This window comes from Gnatocerus cornutus, chromosome 4, assembly GCF_029298725.1.
Source record: "Gnatocerus cornutus isolate USDA-ARS CGAHR chromosome 4, icGnaCorn1.1, whole genome shotgun sequence".
NCBI classification, from domain to species: Eukaryota; Metazoa; Arthropoda; class Insecta; order Coleoptera; family Tenebrionidae; genus Gnatocerus; species Gnatocerus cornutus.
In genome coordinates, this window is record NC_142236.1 from 2,088,228 (window position 1) to 2,110,263 (window position 22,036).

Sequence of the window (22,036 nt, forward strand, 5' to 3'; positions counted from 1 at the left end):
TAAATCTGATGACGCATCAGATTTTAATTTGACCCTTTATCTGATGGACGTCCTCTCGAAATTTCAACACGTTTTATTTTGTTTTTTTCTTCGTCGCGGAGGTCTCCACATTAAAGACAATATTGATGACTGCAATTCGATAAATTCTGACAGGAGAGTTGCGAAATTCGATTTTAATTCAGGATGAAATTCCACAGGGTGTTGAGTTAATTAGCTTTTGGAGGAGGTGATATATATGCAAATGGAGGTTGTTTACACGACGGGGCCAAAAATGACAGTTTGGCGGACTAGGAGTTTAACTCTCTTTGCGTACGTTTGTGCGGAAGTTCCACTTTTTCTTTGTTAGTTATGCAGAGTCTAACTACTGCATAACTAAATCTACTACTGGTAAATCAAAAACCGGAACTTTTCGGAATTCGAGCAGCTAAAATTCTAAAAAATTACGAAAATTTGAGATTTGTAATGTGAGAAACTGGGAACTGAGCCAAAAACCGCAAATTTTGAAATCTTAAAGCCCAGAAATACCCGAAAATTTTGAGTTTTGTAGTGTAAAACCCTTTGAATCCTGAGAATCTGAGAATTGAGCCAAAACTGAGATTCCAACAGCTTGAAAAATTTATCTAAAACCTTAGAAATTGGAAAACTTGCAAAATTATAGCACTTCTAAAAAACTAAAAAACTGAAAACTGGAATTTTATCGACTTAAAAAATTGAGATATTTGAAGCCGTAAAACCTAAGAATTCTCAAAAAAACTACAAAAATTTGAGATTTATAATGTGAGAAACTGAGAACTGAACCCAAAACTGCAAATTTTGAAATCTTTAAGCCCGGAAATTCCTGAAAATTAGGAAATTTTGAGTTTTGTAGTGTGAAAACCTTTAGATCCTGAGAATTGAGCCCAAAACAGAGATTCCAACAGCTTGAAAAATGTATCTAAAACCTTAGAATTTGGAAAATTTGCAAAATTATAACAATTTGGGGGACTTTAGATCTTAAAAAGCTAAAAACTGAGTCTAAAACTGTGGAATTTTATCGACTTGAAAAATTGAGATATCTGAAGCCGTAAAACACAAGATTTCTCAAAAAATTACGAAAATTTGAGATTTGTAATGTAAGAAACTGAGAACTGAGCCCAAAACTGCAAATTTTGAAATCTTTAAGCCCGGAAATTCCTGAAAATTAGGAAATTTTGAGTTTTGTAGTGTGAAAACCTTTAGATCCTGAGAATCTGAGAATTGAGCCCAAAACAGAGATTCCAACAGCTTGAAAAATTTATCTAAAACCTTAGAATTTGGAAAATTTGCAAAATTATAACAATTTGGGGGACTTTAGATCTTAAAAAGCTGAAAACTGAGTATAAAACTGTGGAATTTTATCGACTTGAAAAATTGAGATATCTGAAGCGGTAAAACACAAGATTTCCCAAAAAATTACGAAAATTTGAGATTTGTAATGTAAGAAACTGAGAACTGAGCCCAAAACTGCAAATTTTGAAATCTTTAAGCCCGGAAATTCCTGAAAATTAGGAAATTTTGAGTTTTGTAGTGTGAAAACCTTTAGATCCTGAGAATCTTAGAATTGAGCCCAAAACAGAGATTCCAACAGCTTGAAAAATTTATCTAAAACCTTAGAATTTGAAAAATTTGCAAAATTATAACAATTTGGGGGACTTTAGATCTTAAAAAGCTAAAAACTGAGTATAAAACTGTGGAATTTTATCGACTTGAAAAATTGAGATATCTGAAGCCGTAAAACACAAGATTTCTCAAAAAATTACGAAAATTTGAGATTTGTAATGTAAGAAACTGAGAACTGAGCCAAAAACTGCAAATTTTGAAATCTTTAAGCCCGGAAATTCCTGAAAATTAGGAAATTTTGAGTTTTGTAGTGTGAAAACCTTTTAATCCGGAAACTCTGAGAACTGAGCCCAAAACTGTGTTATTGAAAGACAATATTGATGACTGCAATTCAATAAATTCTGACAGGAGCGTTGCGAAATTCGATTTTGATTCAGGATGAAATTCCACAGGGTGTTGAGTTAATTAGCTTTTGGAGGAGGCAAATGGAGGTTGTTTACACGACGGGGCCAAAAACGAGAGTTTGGCGGACTAGAAGTTTAATTCTCTTTTGCGTACCTCTGTGCGGAAGTTCCACTTTTTCTTTGTTAGTTATGCAGAGTGCAAACTACTGCATTAATAATTTCTAGTCATTTGCACCAACGTCAACACTAAGTAGCTTAAAATTAGCTCGACTCTGCATAAACAAGCTTTTGCGAGTTTCTTGTATATTCGCATATTTACACAACGAAAAAGCTATTAAACACGAATTTATAACCTGGCAAAAGTTTTAAGCCCATTTTTGTAATCCTGCTATTTACGACGCTCTTAAGCTTTCGCGTATTTCAATTTGACCTCTTGTTGGTTTGTTTTGCGGTCCGGTGAACAGGAGCAGTTTTGTTCTTGACGTTAATTTCGTTTGTCATATTCGAGACATGCTTCACTTTTCTATCGTTTTTTAAGTAGATCATCCGGTTATTTATGTTCAGTTATTCCGACATCGCGTGCGGGTTTGAATTTAATATTCCAGATGGGTAATCTTTAAAGTGCGGTGGCATTGCTTTCTATAAAGTCCATTGTTATATTTTCCAGCCTCAGGTTTCTAATATTAATTGTCCGAAGCAACCTTTCTGTGCGACAAAAAGTAAAAACAATTTGGCGAGTAATTAAACCCGTCACGATTGTTCCAAGAAGCGAAAAAATTTCGAGCTTCCTCGAATCACCTCTCTAATTTGGTAATGGAAGCGACGCGACGCCGGCGACGCTCTCCGGTAAATAAATGTGGCAAATGGGTTGTTATTTACACCAACAAGTTGCGAAATGTTTACATTAGGTTAGACGTTGTTTGCTGGATTTCTCGGAAAGTTCGTAATTAAATTCAAGAAGTTCATTTATATTTGAAGAATCTTGTTATGTAGATGATGAATCATGCGGCGGTGGGAAAGTTTGACGATTGGAATAATGAGCCGTTGCAGGGGGCGGCAGCTTTACCAAAAAAATCTCTGGAAAGTCCTGGATTTCAGGAAGTTCCCCTAACTTTTGTCCTTGATGTGAATCGCAAAGTAAAACTCAAGAATTTTCAAAATTCGCATGTTGAAATTTGGTTCCTCATTTTATTTTTTTAAAGTTTTGAGTTTAGGAATTCGTAGTTCAAATGCCTCGCATTCAAGAACTGGATAGTAGGAATACGAGAATAGTTCAAATAAAGCATAAAATAATTCATCCAAATCTTTAGGCTCTTTGAATTCTCTTAAAAACTCAAAAATTGAAAAGTGGCTTGAATGTGATCAACGCGCGCTAATTTATTTTCAATCATACCTGAAGAAAAACTGCGAAATGAATGAGCCGAGAATGCCTAAAACGTGCCAAACTGAGAAAAATTTAGAGATCTTAAAGCCTCAGATCTTGAACTTTCTAGAGGACTACGACTGAAAAATTCCAGGAAATTTTGCAAAAAATTTTAAAGAATCTGATAGACAAAACCTTCGCTTATCCTGCAGAATTTTGAAAATTAAGAATCTGAGAAATATAAAACTAAAAAAATCTACAAATCTTGGAAAAATCTCAGAAAATTCGAATGTAAAATTACGAAAATTTGAGATTTGCAATGCAAGAAACTGAGAACTGAGCCCAAAACTGCAAATTTTGAAATATTAAAGCCCAGGAATTATCGAAAATTTTGAGTTTTGTAGTGTAAAAACCTTTAGATCCTGAGAAGTTGAAAATTGAGCCCAAAACTGAGATTCCAGCTTGAAAAATTCATCTAAAACCTTAGAAATTGGAAAACTTGCAAAATTATAGCACTTCTGAAAAACTAAAAAGCTGAGAGCTCAGCCCAAAACCAAAAGAATTTTATCCACTTGAAAAATTGAGATATCTGAAGCCTTAAATCCTGATAATTCTCAAAAAATTGCGAAAATTTGCGATTTGTAATGTGAGAAACTGAGAACTAAGCCTAAAACTGCAAAATATGAAATCTTTAAGTCCGGAAATTCCCGAAAATTAGAAAATTTGGAGTTTTCTAGTGTGAAAACCTTTGGGTCCAGAAAATCTGAGAATTGAGCCCAAAACTGAGACTCCAACAGCTTGAAAAATTCATCTAAAACCTTAGAATTAGAAAATTTCCAAAATTGTAACAATTTGGAGGACTTTAGGTGCTGAGAACTGCGCCCAAATCTGTGGAATTTTATCGACTTGAAAAATTGAGATATCTGAAGCCGTAAAACCTGAAATTTCTCAAAAAATTAAGTAAATTTGAGATTTGTAATATAAGAAACTGAAAACCCAAAAGTGTTAGAAAAATTGAGAGATCTGAAGCCTTAAAACCTGAAATTTCTGATAAATTACGAAAATTTGGGCTTTGAAATGTGAGAAACTGAGAACTGAACCCAAATCTGTATATTCGGGATTCTATCAACCTGAAAAATTTTGAGATCTTAAAGCCTTAAATCTAGAAAATCTTAAAAAATAAAGAAAATTTGAGATTTGTAGTGGGAAAATCTTTGTATTCTAAAAATCTAAGAACTGAGATTTCAGAAACCTAAAAAATTGTCTTAAAACCTGGAAATTATAAAAAATGAAAGCTCTGTAGTGTGAGAACCTTTGAATCCCAAAAATCTAGAAACTGAACCTAAAACCGAGATTGCAGAAGTTTGAAAAATTGATCTAAAATCTTAGAATTTAGGAATTTCGCAAATGAGAAACTGAGGAACTGAGAACTTGGTCCAAAAAATACAGACGCTTGAATTCTCTAAAAATTGAAAAGTGGCTTCAATGTGATCAACGCGCGCTTCGAAATCAATCTTCTGAGAAACCCGAAAGCCTGAGAACCCGAAGGTGTCGAAACCTGAAGATTACAAAACTTAGTTCCGCCACTTGCCCGCGTTTTTTCGCGATTCGTCACGAAACCGCTTAGATTTCCTCATCCATCATCTAGCATTTCTGCAAATTTAACACCAACTCGGCGTAAGATCGCAACCCTTTTATGGCATTAATTAACCGTCGATTTGAAATCTGAATTCTCTTTACGGCTTTGCTTACCGTTAGCCACAACAATAACGAGACTCCTCGTTGACCCCGACTGTTAAATTCCTCCGCTTCGTCGTATAAAGACATCGATCGAAATTTATATTCGAGCAATAGCGATTACACAAAAACTAAAACAATGGCTAATGATAATATCACATTTTCGCTGGTACCGGAGAACCACCGGAATAATTTACAGTCTCGACTTTGGAAGTCTTTATCTCGTTGATCGGAGCTTTTGCGGTTTTTAAGCGGCAATTATTACAATCTCGCATCGCGATTTTGGGCATTATCCCGTTTTTTCTCCGCTCGTCTTATTGCAGCGTGTGCAGTAATTATAGTACCCCAAAATGAGACTCATATGTCATTGAGTTATTTCAAATATTGTAATTCTGGGAGCGGGATCCAACTGTGGTGATAAATTGCGGCGAGTTTTCGGAGGCGAGATGTAGAGGAAGCGCGTTTATAAATCTTATTATGGAAGAATGATGGCATTTGGAGTTGGACGTGTTTGGTCTAATCCTTTGTCTCTCCGAAACTCAACATTTTTCACCTGGAAAGTGAATACAAAACGGACGAGGAAACTCTTTTCCAGTCTTTTCTTTTAATCTCTCGCACGATTAAAAAACTGACAGCTTCTGCGGTTTCGAGGTTTTTGTCAAAGAGGTGTTTATTATGCTTTCGTCTCCGTGGAAAATGTGAAGCAGACGCCGACGTGGACTTCAACTGGAATTCTTTTTTATGTGTTTGACAGTTAAATATTTACTTTACGTGGTAATGTCTTGTTGTGTACATTCACAGTTCTAATTTTAAGTGTATGTTCACCTGGATGGGTAAATAACTGTTTTTCATGACTTCAGACATAATCGCAACGGAATTTTGTTCTGTTATTGCAGCTAAATTCAGTAAGAAAAGATTAGCGGGATAATTGTAATTTTAATTAATGGAAATTAGTGCCGGATGATTGTTTTTTAAATTGACTGATTAGGTTCGAAACAATGATCGCGTGTTTTCTATTGAATTTTTTCAGGTTTTAAGTTTGGGAAGTCGAAGTTTAAATGACTGGGGTTTCAGACAAATGTTTCTATTTTGACGATAAAGTAGGTAATTAGTCCGTATTCTGTCTGTCAACACTCCCATTTTCGTGTTATCATTGATAAGAATAGCACCGGTAATTATAAACGAATAAATCCAAAATGAAAATTTCTGAAAATTGCTGTCATGCACTCTATAATTGTGTAGTTTGGCACAGTTGGAAAATAGGCCGAGGATAGCAACCTCCCCAAATTTCATCTTTATGGCATTAAAATTACGTAAATGACGAACCTTAGAATCAAATTTTTTCATTCTCCCGACAAAAAATTTCAAAATTTGTATTTTTTGTTCCAAAATTTTGTACTTTGGCACAGTTAAAAAACGTATTAAAAGTAGTAACTCCTGTAAATTTCATTGTTTTAGCATCAAAAGTTTAAAAATTTCAGATTTTAATAAAAAATGTGGTAAAATTTCTAAAATATGTGTGTTGTCTCTATCATTTTGTACTTTGGTACAGTTGAAAAACACATTAAAAGTAATAACTCGTAAATTTTATCGTTCTAGCACAAAGTACAAAAATTACAGGTTTCAATAAAAAATGTGTTTTGCTCTTACCTACTCTGAATAAAAATTTCTAAAATCTGTGTTTTTGGCTCTATAATTCTGTATTTTATCATAGTTGAAAAATAGGTCAAGAATGGCAACCTTCCCAAATTGCATATTTATAGCATTAAAATTACAATAATGACAAACCTTAGAACCAAAATTTTCATTTTTTTTTATTTTCCCGGATTCCAAACTTTCCAAAATTAATAATTTTTGTTCTAAAAGTTTGTGCTGTGGCACAGTTGAAGAACTCATTAAAATAGTCACGCTCAAAAATTTCATTGTTCTAGCATTAAAAGTACAAAAATTACAGGTTTTAAAAAAAAATGTAGAATTTTAGCTCTTTCTCAAAATAAAAAATTCCAAAATCTGTGTTTTTAGCTATATATTTTTGTACTTTGCGTATTTTAAATCGAAAATAGCAATCTCCTCTAATTCAATTTATAGCATAAAATTACAAAAATGACATTTGCAAAATGTGTATTTTTTGTTCTAAAATTTTGTACTTTGACACAGTTGAAAAACGTATTCAAAATAGTAACTCCTGTAAATTTTATTGTTTTAGCATTTAAAGTTCAAAAATTACAGATTTTAGTAAAAAATGTGGTAAAAGTTTAGCTCTTCCTCAAAACGAAAATTGCTAAAATCTGTGTTTTTTGTTCCATAATTTTGTACTTTGGCATAGTTTCAAAATAGGTCGAAAATAGCAACCTCCCCAAATTTCATCTTTATAGAATTAAAATAGCCAAAATGACGAGCCTTAGAATCAAAAATTTCAGAATTCTCCAATTTCCCAAGAATAAAAATTTTCAAAATTTGTATTTTTTGTTCTATAATTTTGAACTTTGGCACAGTTAAAAAACACATTCAAAGAAGTAACTCCTGTAAATTTCGTTGGTCTAGCATTGAAACAACAAATCTTACAGATTTTAATAAAAAAAATGGTAAATTTTTAGCTCTTCCTCAAAACGAAAATTTCAAAAATCTGTGTTTTTTGCTTTATAATTCTGTACTTTGGCATAGTTGGAAAATAAGTCTAGAGTAGCAACTTCCCCAAACTTCATGTTATAGCATTAAAATTACGAAAATAACGAGCCTTAGAATCAAAATTTTCATAATTTTTCATATTTTCCCAAAAATAAAATTTCCAAAATTTTTCTTATTTGTTAAAAACTAACTGTTTAAAATTCTTTTCTGTTAAGATAATCCAGGATTCTTCAGGAATATTTAGGATTCTTTATTATGTGAAAAATTCGCTGATTCTGTTGAGGGTTCTCTAGGTTTTCGTCGAATTTTTTTCCACGAATTTTGAAAATAATGCTGACTGATTAAAATTCCTGGATTTTTCTGAAATTCTTTACGATTTTTCCTGTCCTATAAGATTATCAGGTATTTTCTGGAATTGCCCATCAATCCCATCAATCTAAGACACAAAAAGTCGAATCGAATTGAAACTGGGCTTGAATTGAAGAATAAAGTGTTTAATTATGAAATAAAATGAGATAATCTAGAAAAAAGGCTAAAAACTGGGCAGCTTGCCCCTTTTCCAGTCCAACACCACGAAGCATCGAAATCACCAGCCCAAGCAGACCTTAAATGAGGTGGTAAATTCAGTCGCACCGCAACCTCCGCGTTCTGCCTCGATGGAAGTTAAAATTGATGGGTTTGTCTGCATCCTTTTTCATCCGCCTGGTATGTTAGCTTCAGTAGTTTTATGGTAGAAGCCGAGAATTCCCATCGTCTCGCATGAATAGAGACCACATGGGAAATATTCGCGGGGAATTGATTGAGATAGTCAACTAATTGATATTAACGACGTGTGTAAATATTCCGGGAAAACGGCAATTATACGGAGGGCGAGCGAGAAGTTTATTGCTCAGCGAGCGTGATGTTGTTTATATAGGGTGGGCGGCAATTCAATGACTCAAAAGAGTGTCAAGTTTCACGGGAATCGAAGGAGTGGAGCATCAATACAATAAAAATAGAGGAAAAAACGTCAGAACCGATTCTTTGACATGCTCTTTGGAAGGAGGAAATTGCGTTCAGCGATCCGGAAAATTTATCAAACTGCATGCTTTCAGTTACATAAGGGAAAGCGCGCTTTGTTTTCGACGATTTCGTAATGATTTGTCTGTGAATATGTGATGGGAAATGCTCACTGAACCAGCAAACACGTGTCTGTGAGGTTAAAATGAATCATTTCCAAGGTATTCCCACGTCACGAAGACAATTCGCCCATGCCCAAGCGTCATCGAGTTTAAAAACGAGGCCTCCCTCACTCGCACAAATCCAACGGCGAAGACACGATCGCTGAGGGCGCCTCCATCACAGAGTTCAAAGTTTATGGTAATTCCATGTCGCAACTAATCGAAAGAAGATGAAACGAGAAATGCGAGAAGTATAAAGCAATTTACGAGAACGTCTTGTAATGTTCGCTTTGATAAAAAAACGTTTTGACGTCGCGATTTCGACTAAATTTATGCATGTTTAGCGCAAATTATTTCAACGATAACGTAAATACGTACTGTCTGTCGAACATTCCCATTTTCACGTCTTCATTGATAAGCTTCGGTGATTAAAAACGAATAAACGCCTCGCATTCCTGCTCAAAACTAATTTATTCCTCGCAAAGTAAAAAACGAGATCTCAATCTCGAGATTCCGTTTGCATACATTTATTCGAATAAAGTGCAATCATTACTGCAGTCTCATTCAATATTATGATAATCATCGAACCACGGAGATATAAATGACACTCATTAATTTGATACAGGTGTGAAATTTCGTCAGTGATTTAATGAACCAGAATGAGGACCAAAAACGGGAAATCCTGTAATTTCCAGTCACACAACGGAATGTAAAACAAAGTTTTGTGAATTTTCTAGCCTCGATGTAAGTGGGCTAACGTTACAGTTACCATAAATCGCACTGGGAAAAATTAAGACGACCGATAAAGATCTGAAACGTCCCATTAAAATCATCGTAAAATATGTATGTAGGTAAAATGGTTTTTATGGGTTTTACGGTCGTAACGACGGAGTAATGGAACAATCATTTCGCATTACATGACGCCATCCTGTATAAATTTTATTGAGATCATTTTCATAGCTTCCGGATAAGTGGAGCAAGACCGCGAAGGTGCATCAAGGTTGAGCGTCGCAAAATTGTTTAGAAATTTATGCGAGTTTTTTCTGAGTGTTACACATGACGCATCCTTTGGCACAGGTGAAAAACAAGCTAAAAATAGTTACTCCTACAACTTTCATTGTTCTGGCTTTGAAAATACAATGATTACAGATATTAGTGAAAATGAGGTACAAATTTAGCTTTTCTTCAATATGAACATTTTTAACATTTGTGTTTTTATTTAGATCTATAATTCTTTACTTTGGCATAGTTGGAAAATAAGTCAAGAATAGCAACCTCCCCAAATTTCGGATCTATGGCATTAAAATTACGAAAATAACGAGCCTTAAAAATCAAAATTTTCAAAATTTTTCATTCTTCCAAGAATAAAAATTTCTAAAATCTGTGTTTTTTGCTATAAAATTCTGTTCTTTGGCACAGTTGAAAAATAGGTCGAAAACAGCAACCTCACTAAATTTCACGTTTACAGCTTTAAAATTACGAAAATAACGAGCCTTAGAATTAAAATTCTAAAAATTTTTCTTTCTTCCAAAAATAAAAATTTCTAAGATTTGTATTTTTTGTTCTATAATTTTGTGCTTTGGTACAGTTGAAAAACACATTAAAAGTAGTAACTCCCATTAATTTCATTGTTCTAGCATTGAAAGGACAAAAATTACAGGCTTTAATAAAAAATGTGGTAAAATTTTAGCTCTTTCCCAAATAAAATTTCCAAAATATGTACTTTTTGTTCTATAATATTGTACACAGTTGAAAACCACATTAAAAGTAGTAATTCTCAAAAATTTCATTGTTCTAGCAGTGAAAATACAATAATTACAAATTTTAATAAAAAATGTAAAATCTGGGCTTTTTCTCAAAACAAAAATTTACAAAATCTGTGTTTTTAGCTCTATAATTCTGTACTTTGGTATACTTGAAAAATAAGTCGAAAATGACAACCTCACCAAATTTCAAGTTTATAGCATTAGAATTACGAAAATGACGAGCCCTAGAATCAAAATTCTCAAAATTTTTCTTTCTTCCAAAAATAAAAATTTCTAAGATTTGTATTTTTTGTTCTATAATTTTGTGCTTTGGTACAGTTGAAAAACACATTAAAAGTAGTAACTCCCATTAATTTCATTGTTCTAGCATTGAAAGGACAAAAATTACAGGCTTTAATAAAAAATGTGGTAAAATTTTAGCTCTTTCCCAAAAAAAAAATTCCAAAATATGTACTTTTTGTTCTATAATATTGTACACAGTTGAAAACCACATTAAAAGTAGTAATTCTTAAAAATTTCATTGTTCTAGCAGTGAAAATACAATAATTACAAATTTTAATAAAAAATGTAAAATTTGGGCTTTTTCTCAAAACAAAAATTTACAAAATCTGTGTTTTTAGCTCTATAATTCTGTACTTTGGTATACTTGAAAAATAAGTCGAAAATGACAACCTCACCAAATTTCAAGTTTATAGCATTAAAATTACGAAAATAACGAGCCTTAGAATTAAAATTCTAAAAATTTTTATTTCTTCCAAAAATAAAAATTTCTGAGATTTGTATTTTTGTTCTATAATTTTGTGCTTTGGTACAGTTGAAAAACACATTAAAAGTAGTAACTCCCATTAATTTCATTGTTCTAGCATTGAAAGGACAAAAATTACAGGCTTTAATAAAAAATGTGGTAAAATTTTAGCTCTTTCCCAAAAAAAAAATTCCAAAATATGTACTTTTTGTTCTATAATATTGTACACAGTTGAAAACCACATTAAAAGTAGTAATTCTTAAAAATTTCATTGTTCTAGCAGTGAAAATACAATAATTACAAATTTTAATAAAAAATGTAAAATTTGGGCTTTTTCTCAAAACAAAAATTTACAAAATCTGTGTTTTTAGCTCTATAATTCTGTACTTTGGTATACTTGAAAAATAAGTCGAAAATGACAACCTCACCAAATTTCAAGTTTATAGCATTAGAATTACGAAAATGACGAGCCCTAGAATCAAAATTCTCAAAATTTTTCTTTCTTCCAAAAATAAAAATTTCTAAGATTTGTATTTTTTGTTCTATAATTTTGTGGTTTAGTACAGTTGAAAAACACATTAAAAGTAGTAACTCCCATTAATTTCATTGTTCTAGCATTGAAAGGACAAAAATTACAGGCTTTAATAAAAAATGTGGTAAAATTTTAGCTCTCTCCCAAAAAAAAATTTCCAAAATATGTACTTTTTGTTCTATAATATTGTACACAGTTGAAAACCACATTAAAAGTAGTGATTCTCAAAAATTTCATTGTTCTAGCAGTGAAAATACAATAATTACAAATTTTAATAAAAAATGTAAAATTTGGGCTTTTTCTCAAAACAAAAATTTACAAAATCTGTGTTTTTAGCTCTATAATTCTGTACTTTAGTATACTTAAAAAATAAGTCGAAAATGACAACCTCACCAAATTTCAAGTTTATAGCATTAGAATTACGAAAATGACGAACCCTAGAATCAAAATTCTCAAAATTTTTCTTTCTTCCAAAAATAAAAATTTATAAGATTTGTATTTTTTGTTCTATAATTTTGTGGTTTGGTACAGTTGAAAAACACATTAAAAGTAGTAACTCCCATTAATTTCATTGTTCTAGCATTGAAAGGACAAAAATTACAGGCTTTAATAAAAAATGTGGTAAAATTTTAGCTCTATCTCAAAATAAAAATTTCCAAAATCTGTGTTTTAGCTCTATAATTCTGCACTTTAGCATAGTTGGAAAATAAGTCAAGAATAGCAACCTCCCCAAATTTCGTCTTTATAGTATTATAATTACAAACATGACAAGCCTTAGAAGCAAAATTTTCAAAAACTTTAATTTTCCCCAGAACAAAAATTTTCAAAATTTGTATTTTTAGTTCAATAATTTTGTACATTAACACAGTTGAAAAACACATTAAAATTAGTAACTGCCATAAATTTCATTGATCTAGCATTAAAAGTACAAAAATCACAAATTTAATCAAAAATATGAGAAAATTTTAGCTTTTCCTCAAAATAAATTTTTTTAAAATCTGTGTTTTTGGCTTTATAATTCTGACTTTGGCATAGTCGAAAAATAGGCCGAGAATAGCAACTTTCCCAAATTCTATGTTTATAGCATTAAAATTACGAAAATGACAGGCCTTAGAATCAAAATTATGAAAAATTTTCATTCTCACAGAAATAAAAATTTCCAAAACTTGTCCTTTTTGTTCTAGAATCTTGTACTTTGGCACAGTTAAAAAACACATTAAAAATAGCAACTCCTCCAAATTAGAACGTTCTAGCACTAAAAGCACGAAAATGACAGGTCTTAATTAAAAATGCAATTTTCCGCGTCCTCTAATCTTTATCCTACAGACGGCAATTCCGAAGCGCTGATAAGCCTATCGATCTTTAATGACAGAACTTTTATCAATCTCAAAACCACGTAACCTTAACTCAACGGAAACTGCGATTCTCACCACGTCATCTGTTTTATTTTGACACATGGCAGAAGAGGGAAGTTTCGCAAATCTAGGAGGTCGTTAATGTCGTCACATGTCGATGATGTAATGCGAAATGTACACAAACCGATGCGAATTTGTTATTATGGCAACATGACATAATATGACAGGTGTCAAGTCATAAAATGGCAACGGGGAATAATTTCAATATTGACAAAACAGTTGAATTTTGACAGGGACGTGATTCATGCTCGGTCTATAATTACTCATAATTACAATAGACGATGAATGTATTTGAATTAATCACCTAAAGTGGCTGAAACAAACAGTTTCAGGGTCTTGGGATAGAAATTATGTTGGTAGACATTATTTTTGTCGTTTTTATGAAAAATTGATGCTGACCGGACCACCGTGGTCACCTTGAAATGATTCTTTTGTGTTTGAACGCGCATAATTGCATATAAAATTGCAAATTAAAATTCGTGGCGGAGTTTAATTAAAAATTCATTGACTAGTGGGTGCGCAATTTCATCATCGAAGTAATTTACTTTGATAATGATTACAATTTGAGGAGGCCTTCGATTTTGTTGTAGGTTGGTACCACTGTCCAATTGACAGGTCAACAACAGCTTTCGTTGCCTGTCAACTTGATTGATTTATTGCTCGTCACGTAACCATGAAACGTCACATGACTGGAATCTAAATCATTGCTACCAACATGAGAAAATTTTCAGGCCTCTTCCGCAACGTTCGCTTTTTACAGTTCTTCGGCAACACGCGGCTGGCATAAATGGGTTAACTAACAGGACTCTCTCTCACCTCTTTGACCTTATTCCTCCTTTCCCTGGCTACAGGATCCGGGTCTTCTCCTCCGGTAAGGACAGGATAATGGTCACTCTGTGCCGCCGGCACCGTCACAATGCTCGTATCCTGGGGGACATCGCCGACTTCCTCCCTCCCGACATTATCATCGACTCTCGCCGTCGAAGAGCTCCTCTGGAGCCGCGGCCTCTCCAAAACCTTCAACTCCCGATCCTCGTCGATCTTCGCCCTCAGTTTCTCCCTGTCGTCAATGACGTGGGGGTCAACCCGGACATCATCTTCGTGGCGTAGCAGCCGGGGGCCCTCATCCTCGAGATGTGGAGGAGGCGGAATCAACAATTCCGGGCCAGCTCGCTTAATCTGATCGTACATCTTGTACATACTTTCCGAGGAGTTCCCACGGAATTCAGGTAAGAAGAAGAAAGTACCGAAACAGATGAGGCCGAAAGTGACGAACACTGAGAAAATCACGTATTTCTCACGAGCACGGAAGGAACGACGCGAGAATGGCACTGGCACACCGTTGATGAAGCGTTGGTAAGTGGGTAAAATGCCCGTCGTTGTCATTTTCCCGGGTTTTACGCGAGGTTTTGCTCCGGAGATGTGTTACGGACACCAAGGACACGCCATTAATGAGCACACTGACAGATGGTCGGAAATGTTCGGGCAGATTTCTGCAGGTGGGAATGACAGCTGCTCGGTCGGTAACCCACCAGCGACATCTCGCGACGGAAAAAAATTTGATCTAGCAGAAGTTAGCGACGTACGTATGCAACCAACTTCACCCAAAAAACTGGTCGCGACTGACTAATCTTGATTTGACACAAACTTAAAAAAGACAATTTTATTGTTTTTGAAAGGTTTGTTTTCCTGCAGAGAATTTATCAATTTACAAAAAAGCAATTTTTAACAAGAGATAAGTTAGATACCTGTAATGGGTACATGCCAATTTTAATTAATAGATGGCTCTACATCCGCAATGTCAAGTTTATTAAATAATCCCAAAATCTAATGACAAAAAATATAAATTTTAATAAAATATCTTCTAATCTCGATTAAAAATAACAAAAACAAGCTTATTGCTGATACTTCTACAAATTAATGACAATCTGACAGATGTGACAGTTTCTGTTTTACATTCCAAAAATTACAGAAGTTTAAAAAAATCAGCTTGTGTAACTTCCCCAGCTGAAGGACCAATCATAGAACCGCATTTTAAATTTGGCGCTGCCAAAAATTCTTTACAAGAAAAATAAACTTTAGATTTGACTTGACACGAACATAAAAAGAAGAATTCTGTTGTTTCTTAAAAGCCTGGTCTTGAGATTTTGACTACAAAAAATGACTACAGACAATTCTGAAAATTGGTAATTCTGAAATTATGACTAGAAATGTCAAAAATTTGAATAGAGACTAAATTCCCTAGAGATTCTAACTGGAGCATCTTAGAAACGTAAAAAAATATATAAACTAGACCGGCGCCTCCACCATTTTGACTTCTATAGCTCATACAGAGAGAAATTGAATGACAGAAAAGTTACTAGATCTACGCAATAAATAGTGTAGCAACGCGCAAAAATTAAAATAACAAAATAAGCCCACTGTCAACCCAGTTTGTGTAGAAATTTAATGTTTTTAGTGTATTTTGCAGCATAAATTGCTGCCAACCTCTATGTCAACTGTCAAAATCTCGTCGGATATATGTACTATAAAACAATCAAATTAGGAGAGAATTTTACCACTGATTAATCGCACCAAAATAAAAAATTATAGACCAATTAAAACTTTAGCAATTTTGTTGTGAAAGCGAATCAAAAACTCAAAATTTTGTTGGTTACTCAACTGGTTTGTTCAGTGTTGCCAAATAAAAATCTCTAAATTTTAATCTAAAAAATCCATAAACACCTTGAAATTCTGGAAATTAGAAAGGAAGAAAACGTCTGTTTTTTAGTCAATAATGTACTGTAAATAGACGTCATTATGGTAGGTATAGTGGCGGCCAAATCAAATTGAGCACCAAAGTCATTTAATTGTCATGAAGTGTAAAACGTCTTTTATGAATGTCATTATTTCTGTCACTTTAGATAATACAGATTGAAATTTTTACGTGAAATTGACATTAAAGCATCAAAAAAAAAGTTTGGCCTTGAGATTGTGACTACATACAATTTTCACTACAAACAATTCTAATAGTTGAATTTTGAAATTATGACTTGAAATGTCTGAAATTTGACTAGAAACTAAATTCCCTAAAGATTCCGACAACAGAATCGCAGAAAAGTGATAATTTTTCTGTAAATTCCACCAGTAGTACCAACTGTCCATTTTTTTGGATTAAACGTCTGCTACATTCTGATAAGCCGATTCTATAAATAAACGTATCTATTTATTATCAAACAAAGTACGATAAGCGTCTTTTCAATTGAGTCTTTGTCGAGAATGGCTAAAACCTTGAGCTCCTTCAGTGGCACTCCCAACACTTCCAATTACCCTCGAAGCAACCGAAAGAAACGCGGCAGTGCAACCAACACAATAAGAAAAACAATACCGTAAGTCCCCACTTCCGGTTGTCTTTATAATACCATTTTAGGCGCCCCGCTAAGTGGAAGTTCCTCCAACACAATGGTCCATTTTTTCCACCGCCGTTTCAACCCTTACCAGACGCCATCAAGTTGGTCTACGGCAACCAAAGAATAAAACTCTCTCCAGAAAGCGAAGAAGCCGCCATTTTGTACGTTAAAGTAGCGAAGAATCACAAAGACGAAATGTTCAACGCTAACTTCTTCGCCGACTGGAAGGAACTCATGACCGAGGAAGAAAAATCGATGATAACAGAATGGAACTTGTGCAACTTCAGACACATTGACAACTACTTGGCCAGTCAAGGGAAATACGAGAAACAAAGTGAAATCCAGCTGAAGAAACGCCGAGAGATTGAAGCTGATGTTAAGAAGCGGTACGGATTCTGTGACGTTGATGGAGTCGTCCACGAAGCCATCAACTTTAAAATAAAAACTGATTTGTTTCAAGCGCGCGGGGAGCACCCCAGGAGAGGTAAAATCAGAATGGGAGTCGCCCCTGAAGATATTACCATTAACTGTAGCGAGGACTCGAAAATTCCGAAGGCTCCGGAGGGACACTGTTGGAAAAGCGTCGTGCATGACAACACCGGGCTGTGGTTAGCCAAGTGGACTGACAACCTCCAAAAGCAGCACTACATCGAACTGAAGCCATCGTCGAAGAGTAACGAACAACAAGAGAAATTTAACACCGCGAAGAAGTTAAGTACAATCATCGAATCTGTGCGAAACGACTCCTTCGAAGGAATGAAATCAGAAGATATGATTGTCCGACAAAGATCCATTGCGTTGTTCTTCATCGACAACTTTGGATTTCGAACAGGTTTTGATAAGTACGAAGACGAAGCGGACACTGTCGGTTGCTGTTCGTTAAGAGTCCAACATTTGACGCTCCGAGACAACATTGTAACCTTCGACTTCTTGGGGAAGTCGTCCGTTCGTTACTACAACGAAGTTGAGGTCGACCCTATTATCTTCAAGAACCTTCAACTCTTCCAAGACGGTAAAGAACCAGAAGATAAACTCTTCGACTCATTAACACCAATGGAGTTAAATAACTACTTGAGCACCATCATGGAAGGTCTCACAGCAAAAGTCTTCCGCACCTACAACGCGTCTCATCTTTTCAAGACTTTTCTTGAGGTTTTTACAGATGAGGACAGCGCCGCGGATGAGAAAATTCGATGCTACAAAAGCGCAAATGCAGTGATTGCGCTGCTGTTGAACCATCGCACCTTTGCCACGGAAGACACGGAGTTTCAAGTTAACAATGTTCGGAAGGAGATGCGTGAGGTTCTCGAGGAGTTAAAGAGGTTTCCTGAAGGTATTCATTGTGAACATAACGTGAAAGCGCGACGGTTGTTGCACAATTTGAAGGAGTTGTTGACAAAAAAAACTCTTTTATTGAACACCTCAAAGGTGCATTACTTGGATCCGAGAATTACTGTTGAGTGGTGTCGGAAGAATAATATTGATATTGGGCGAGTTTACACGGAAACGCAGATGAAGAATTTCAAGTGGGCTATAGATAAAAAGAATTTTGAACGCTCGTCCAAGAAAAGAAACACTTTAATTTCAATGACTGATCTCAATTTTTAGAGCCTCTTTTTTTGAGACGAAAGAAAATAAAGAGAGGACTGAAACAACCTTTGGAACTGGAAATCTATTGGTAGCACTGTCTGACACAACATTGCTGACATGAAGTACAGAAGTACCAACATGAAAAAAACAAAGAACTAAAACAAAAAATATATTTTATAAAATTTTACAATCTAATCTTGTACATTCCCCAAGCAAGTGTCTTTATCTTATCTTCCGTGACAAACCTCTTCCTGTCACCTGGCGATAACACGACTTTGGTCAACTTGCTGCTCTTAACAACATGATTTTCCGCACACGTCTCATAACAAGACCTTGAAATTCTCTTCTCGCCCAAGACGCACTTTTCGTAATCATCCCTCGAGATGTACTTCTGCTTCACATACTTTTTCATCCCCACGGCTTTCTTCACTTCCTCGCCATCAACATCCAAGAAGTAAACCTTCGCTCCAACCCCTAAGAACTCCCTGATGATCCTCCCATCGTATTCTTCCTTCATTTTCCCAACGACTTTCTTGTTTCTTTGTGGGATTCCCCAGCGGGGGTCTAAATTGGAAGTGTCCATCATATCCAAGAGCTCGGGGTTGGATTTGAGGTCTTCGTAATAGTCTTTGGTGCGGATCTCGTAAATAGCGCCATCTGTGTCGAAGTAAAGAAGATCGATTTCGTCTTCGTACGCTCGCACCATGTGGTTATAATGGAAGTCGTACATGAACTTCTTCGAGAGCTCGAGGATGCTAAAACCGGCGTAGATCGGTTTGTCGGTCGAGGTTCTCTGGATGGTTTTACCATAAACCGAGTTGTTGAGGAGTTTGAAGAGTTTTGTCTCGAAGTCGTTCTTTGCCTTCGCTCGCAAGGTGGTGTTGTACGTAATGTACGGCTCCAACCACTTGCACTGTTTGAACTTGAGGACTCTATGCACCCTTTGAAGTACCAGTCCATGCTGAAGACACTGCTTCAGCGTTCGGTACTCAATAACGTACTTCTTCTTGTCGTTTAAAGTCAGTGCTGGCTTCTTCCCGGAATAGTCAGTGAGGTGCTCTGAGCAAAACGGAAGATCATTGTGAGCTTCGTGGAGCTCCAAAGGGTACTCTAAATCGACCTCGAGGATGTACCCCCACGCACCATCCTCTTCAAGGCTCGCAATCTCACCTTTAACATCATCAATTTCTTCCTTTGATAACCACTTGAAGTCCGAGAAAGGAAGAGACTGCGACATGGCCCAACCCCCTAAGTTGTTCGCGTCTAAGTACACAATAAAAGACGGTGGTTTAGTACCATCGTACGAGCAGTACTTGTTGTTCGCTTTGGAGTGTCTTTTGCTGCATTGAACAATCCCACCACGGATGTTTTCTTTGATGAAAGTGATCATTTTTTGGTCTTGGAGCAACTCCAGAGTAACCCCAGTGTACCTCAACATGGAGTCCCAGGAAAAACTCGCGATGGTGTAGTACTGCGCGGGGTCTAGGTGGTACTCCTTCAGACACAACAAACGGAAGTTCTCGAAGATGTCCTCCAAGAGACACACGTTTGATTTCAAGTACCAGAAGAAGTAGTCTCGCATGGTGGAGCAACCGAGCGCCCTCCAAATCGCGGAGCTCTTATTGTAGTCTTCCTGAGGAATACTCTCGTCGTGGAGCTCGTCGAAGAAGCCCCCTTTGTTCGGTAACGCCGTGTCTTCAAACTTTTTGAAAGAGTCCATGTAGTACGTCGGAAAGTACATCTTCGTCTTTATCAAATCGAAGAGGGGCTTCTCGTGGAACTCCTTCCGCAGTTTCGTCTTTTTGGAGTCCGAAAGAATCTTCTCCAAGTCTTCGATCTTCTCGTCCATAAACTGTCGCAGATCAAGAAACCGCGCCGGTAGAGAATCCGGGAATTTTCGTTGAAAGCCCTGGTTGTCTCCCACCAAAAAGACGTTCTTCATTTCCACACCATCGAGTTCTTTGAGAAGAAAGTGCGACCCGTACTTCTTAAAGTTGTGCATGACCACTGGTACGAACGTCTGGGGAGATGGAGTGGTACCATTACATCCTCCATGAGTCACCCCCAGGAAATCCCCGCTTTGGGGGTCATGGAATTCGTTCCGATCCTCATTTAACTTCTTCTGGCAGACATGGCAGTTCTTGAGTTTCTCGGAGTAGTACTTTTCCGCCGCGTTTAAAGGGCGAGGTTCGACTCGGTGGTGCGAAATTCGAAAAACTTCTTCTTGGAGCTTCGTCCAGAGTACCCTCGGACTGTCTTCGCCGATGTAGTACTCGTACTTCGACAAGGAGTCGCTGTAGGAACATTTAACGGAGTACCCAAACCCGCACGGTTTGTGCAGAATTTCGGAGTTTTTCCGTACTTGTAATGATTCAAAATGCACGTAGATGATGAATGGTACTTTCACTTCGCGCTCGCGGTTTTCGAACGAAACGTGGGTCTTCTTCTTGGGAAAGTACTTCTTCTGGGAGTGCATTTTGACGACTGGCTAAATTGAAGGTTTTATCACGCGAACGGGTAAAGTACCGGATTTATCGAGATAAGAGACTTCCAGGAAAACTCGCAGATTGTGTGCTCGTGACGGGTTTTCCGCCAATCTTTAGTTTTTTAATAAAAGTACTTATAGTACCTCTTTGGATTGAGATGGTTTTGGCGCCATTCTACAACATATCCAACCAGCGCCCAGCTGCACGGCTAATCTTAGACTGTTTACTGTTTGTACTTGTTAGATCTTGAATGTGGTGAATTGTTTGTATAAAATGCGCAAGGTCGAAGAGCAGGAGACGGATTTATATGCACTTGAGACCAGTATCGGACTCTGAACAGTGTTGCCGGGGCTTGAGATTTTTGAAGATTGCAGAGAAAAAAAAAATTTTTCAATTTTCTAATAAATCTAGAGAAACTATAGTTTGAATTTTGAAAGTAAAACTTATAAAAAAGCAGTTCAACTTAATATTTATTGCTTTCGAGATAAAACGACGAAATACCATTGTATTATATATCATTCGAAAGAGGAGCTCGAGATCTATCTACTGGCCCAATTTGAAACCGATCAGACAAACAGTTTACGAGTTATGGCCAAAAATAAAAAAATTGAAAAATTTTCATCGTTTGAGTCGGATTTTTTTTTCGCAAAAAATCGACTATCGAATTTTGGGCTTTGAGACACTTTTTCTAACGTAAAATAAGCCGAGAAAAACGATGGCGCAAGCCGCATCTCAATAACTCTAATAGTTTCCAAGATATTTAAGTTAAAAAATTAGGAAAAATTAGAAAAAATGAAAATCAACTTTTCAAAACTTTAATCAGCCATAACTCTGTTATTTGTAGTCGGATCTAAATTTAAATCCCAGATTTAGAATCTGCGGAAAATTCTGCGTACACCGATGTAAATAACTCAAGTTTACTATAAAAAATAAGCGAGATATCGATATCAGAAGTTTGGCATAGTTTTAATCACGAATTTTCGCAAAAATTGCATTTTGAAGAGAAGTGTTCTAAGAAGACTATAAATATGAACATAAAATCGAGATTTGAGCAACAGATTTCATCATTTCAGATATTTTCCAGTTAAAATAAGTAAATTAGATTAGATAAGTAAACTAAAAGTGCAAAATAACGAACAATATGAAAAGAATAGAAACTTGAACTAATTAAAATAAATTAGTTCATTAGGACTAGAAGGCTGAGCTAAATTTTATTTTATAGACTAATTAGAACAGAATGAAC

At 35.5% G+C, this 22,036-nt stretch overlaps 3 protein-coding genes across 3 annotated transcripts in view; 1 reads left to right on the forward strand and 2 right to left on the reverse strand.

Moving 5' to 3' along the window:
• LOC148175873 (mannosyl-oligosaccharide alpha-1,2-mannosidase IA-like) overlaps window positions 1-14,825 on the reverse strand; it is a 57,045-nt gene extending 42,220 nt beyond the window's left edge. Inside the window, exon 1 of the mRNA XM_088034193.1 lies at window positions 14,145-14,825. Within this exon, the coding sequence (XP_087890319.1) occupies window positions 14,145-14,714 (570 nt within the window). The 5' untranslated portion in view covers window positions 14,715-14,825. The remainder of the gene's footprint in view (window positions 1-14,144) is intronic.
• A 1,735-nt stretch (window positions 14,826-16,560) lies between these two features.
• Window positions 16,561-18,497, forward strand: LOC148175874 (DNA topoisomerase 1-like). Its single transcript, XM_088034542.1, has 2 exons — window positions 16,561-16,696; window positions 16,738-18,497. Exons 1-2 carry the CDS (start codon window positions 16,587-16,589, stop codon window positions 18,323-18,325), a joined length of 1,698 nt encoding a protein of 565 aa, XP_087890668.1. The 5' UTR covers window positions 16,561-16,586; the 3' UTR covers window positions 18,326-18,497.
• On the reverse strand, window positions 18,390-20,783 carry LOC148175875 (uncharacterized). The gene is made up of 2 exons (XM_088034995.1): window positions 18,496-20,783; window positions 18,390-18,462 (listed from the first exon to the last, which is right to left on the reverse strand). Exons 1-2 carry the CDS (start codon window positions 20,781-20,783, stop codon window positions 18,390-18,392), a joined length of 2,361 nt encoding a protein of 786 aa, XP_087891121.1.
• Between the last annotated feature and the right edge of the window lie 1,253 nt (window positions 20,784-22,036).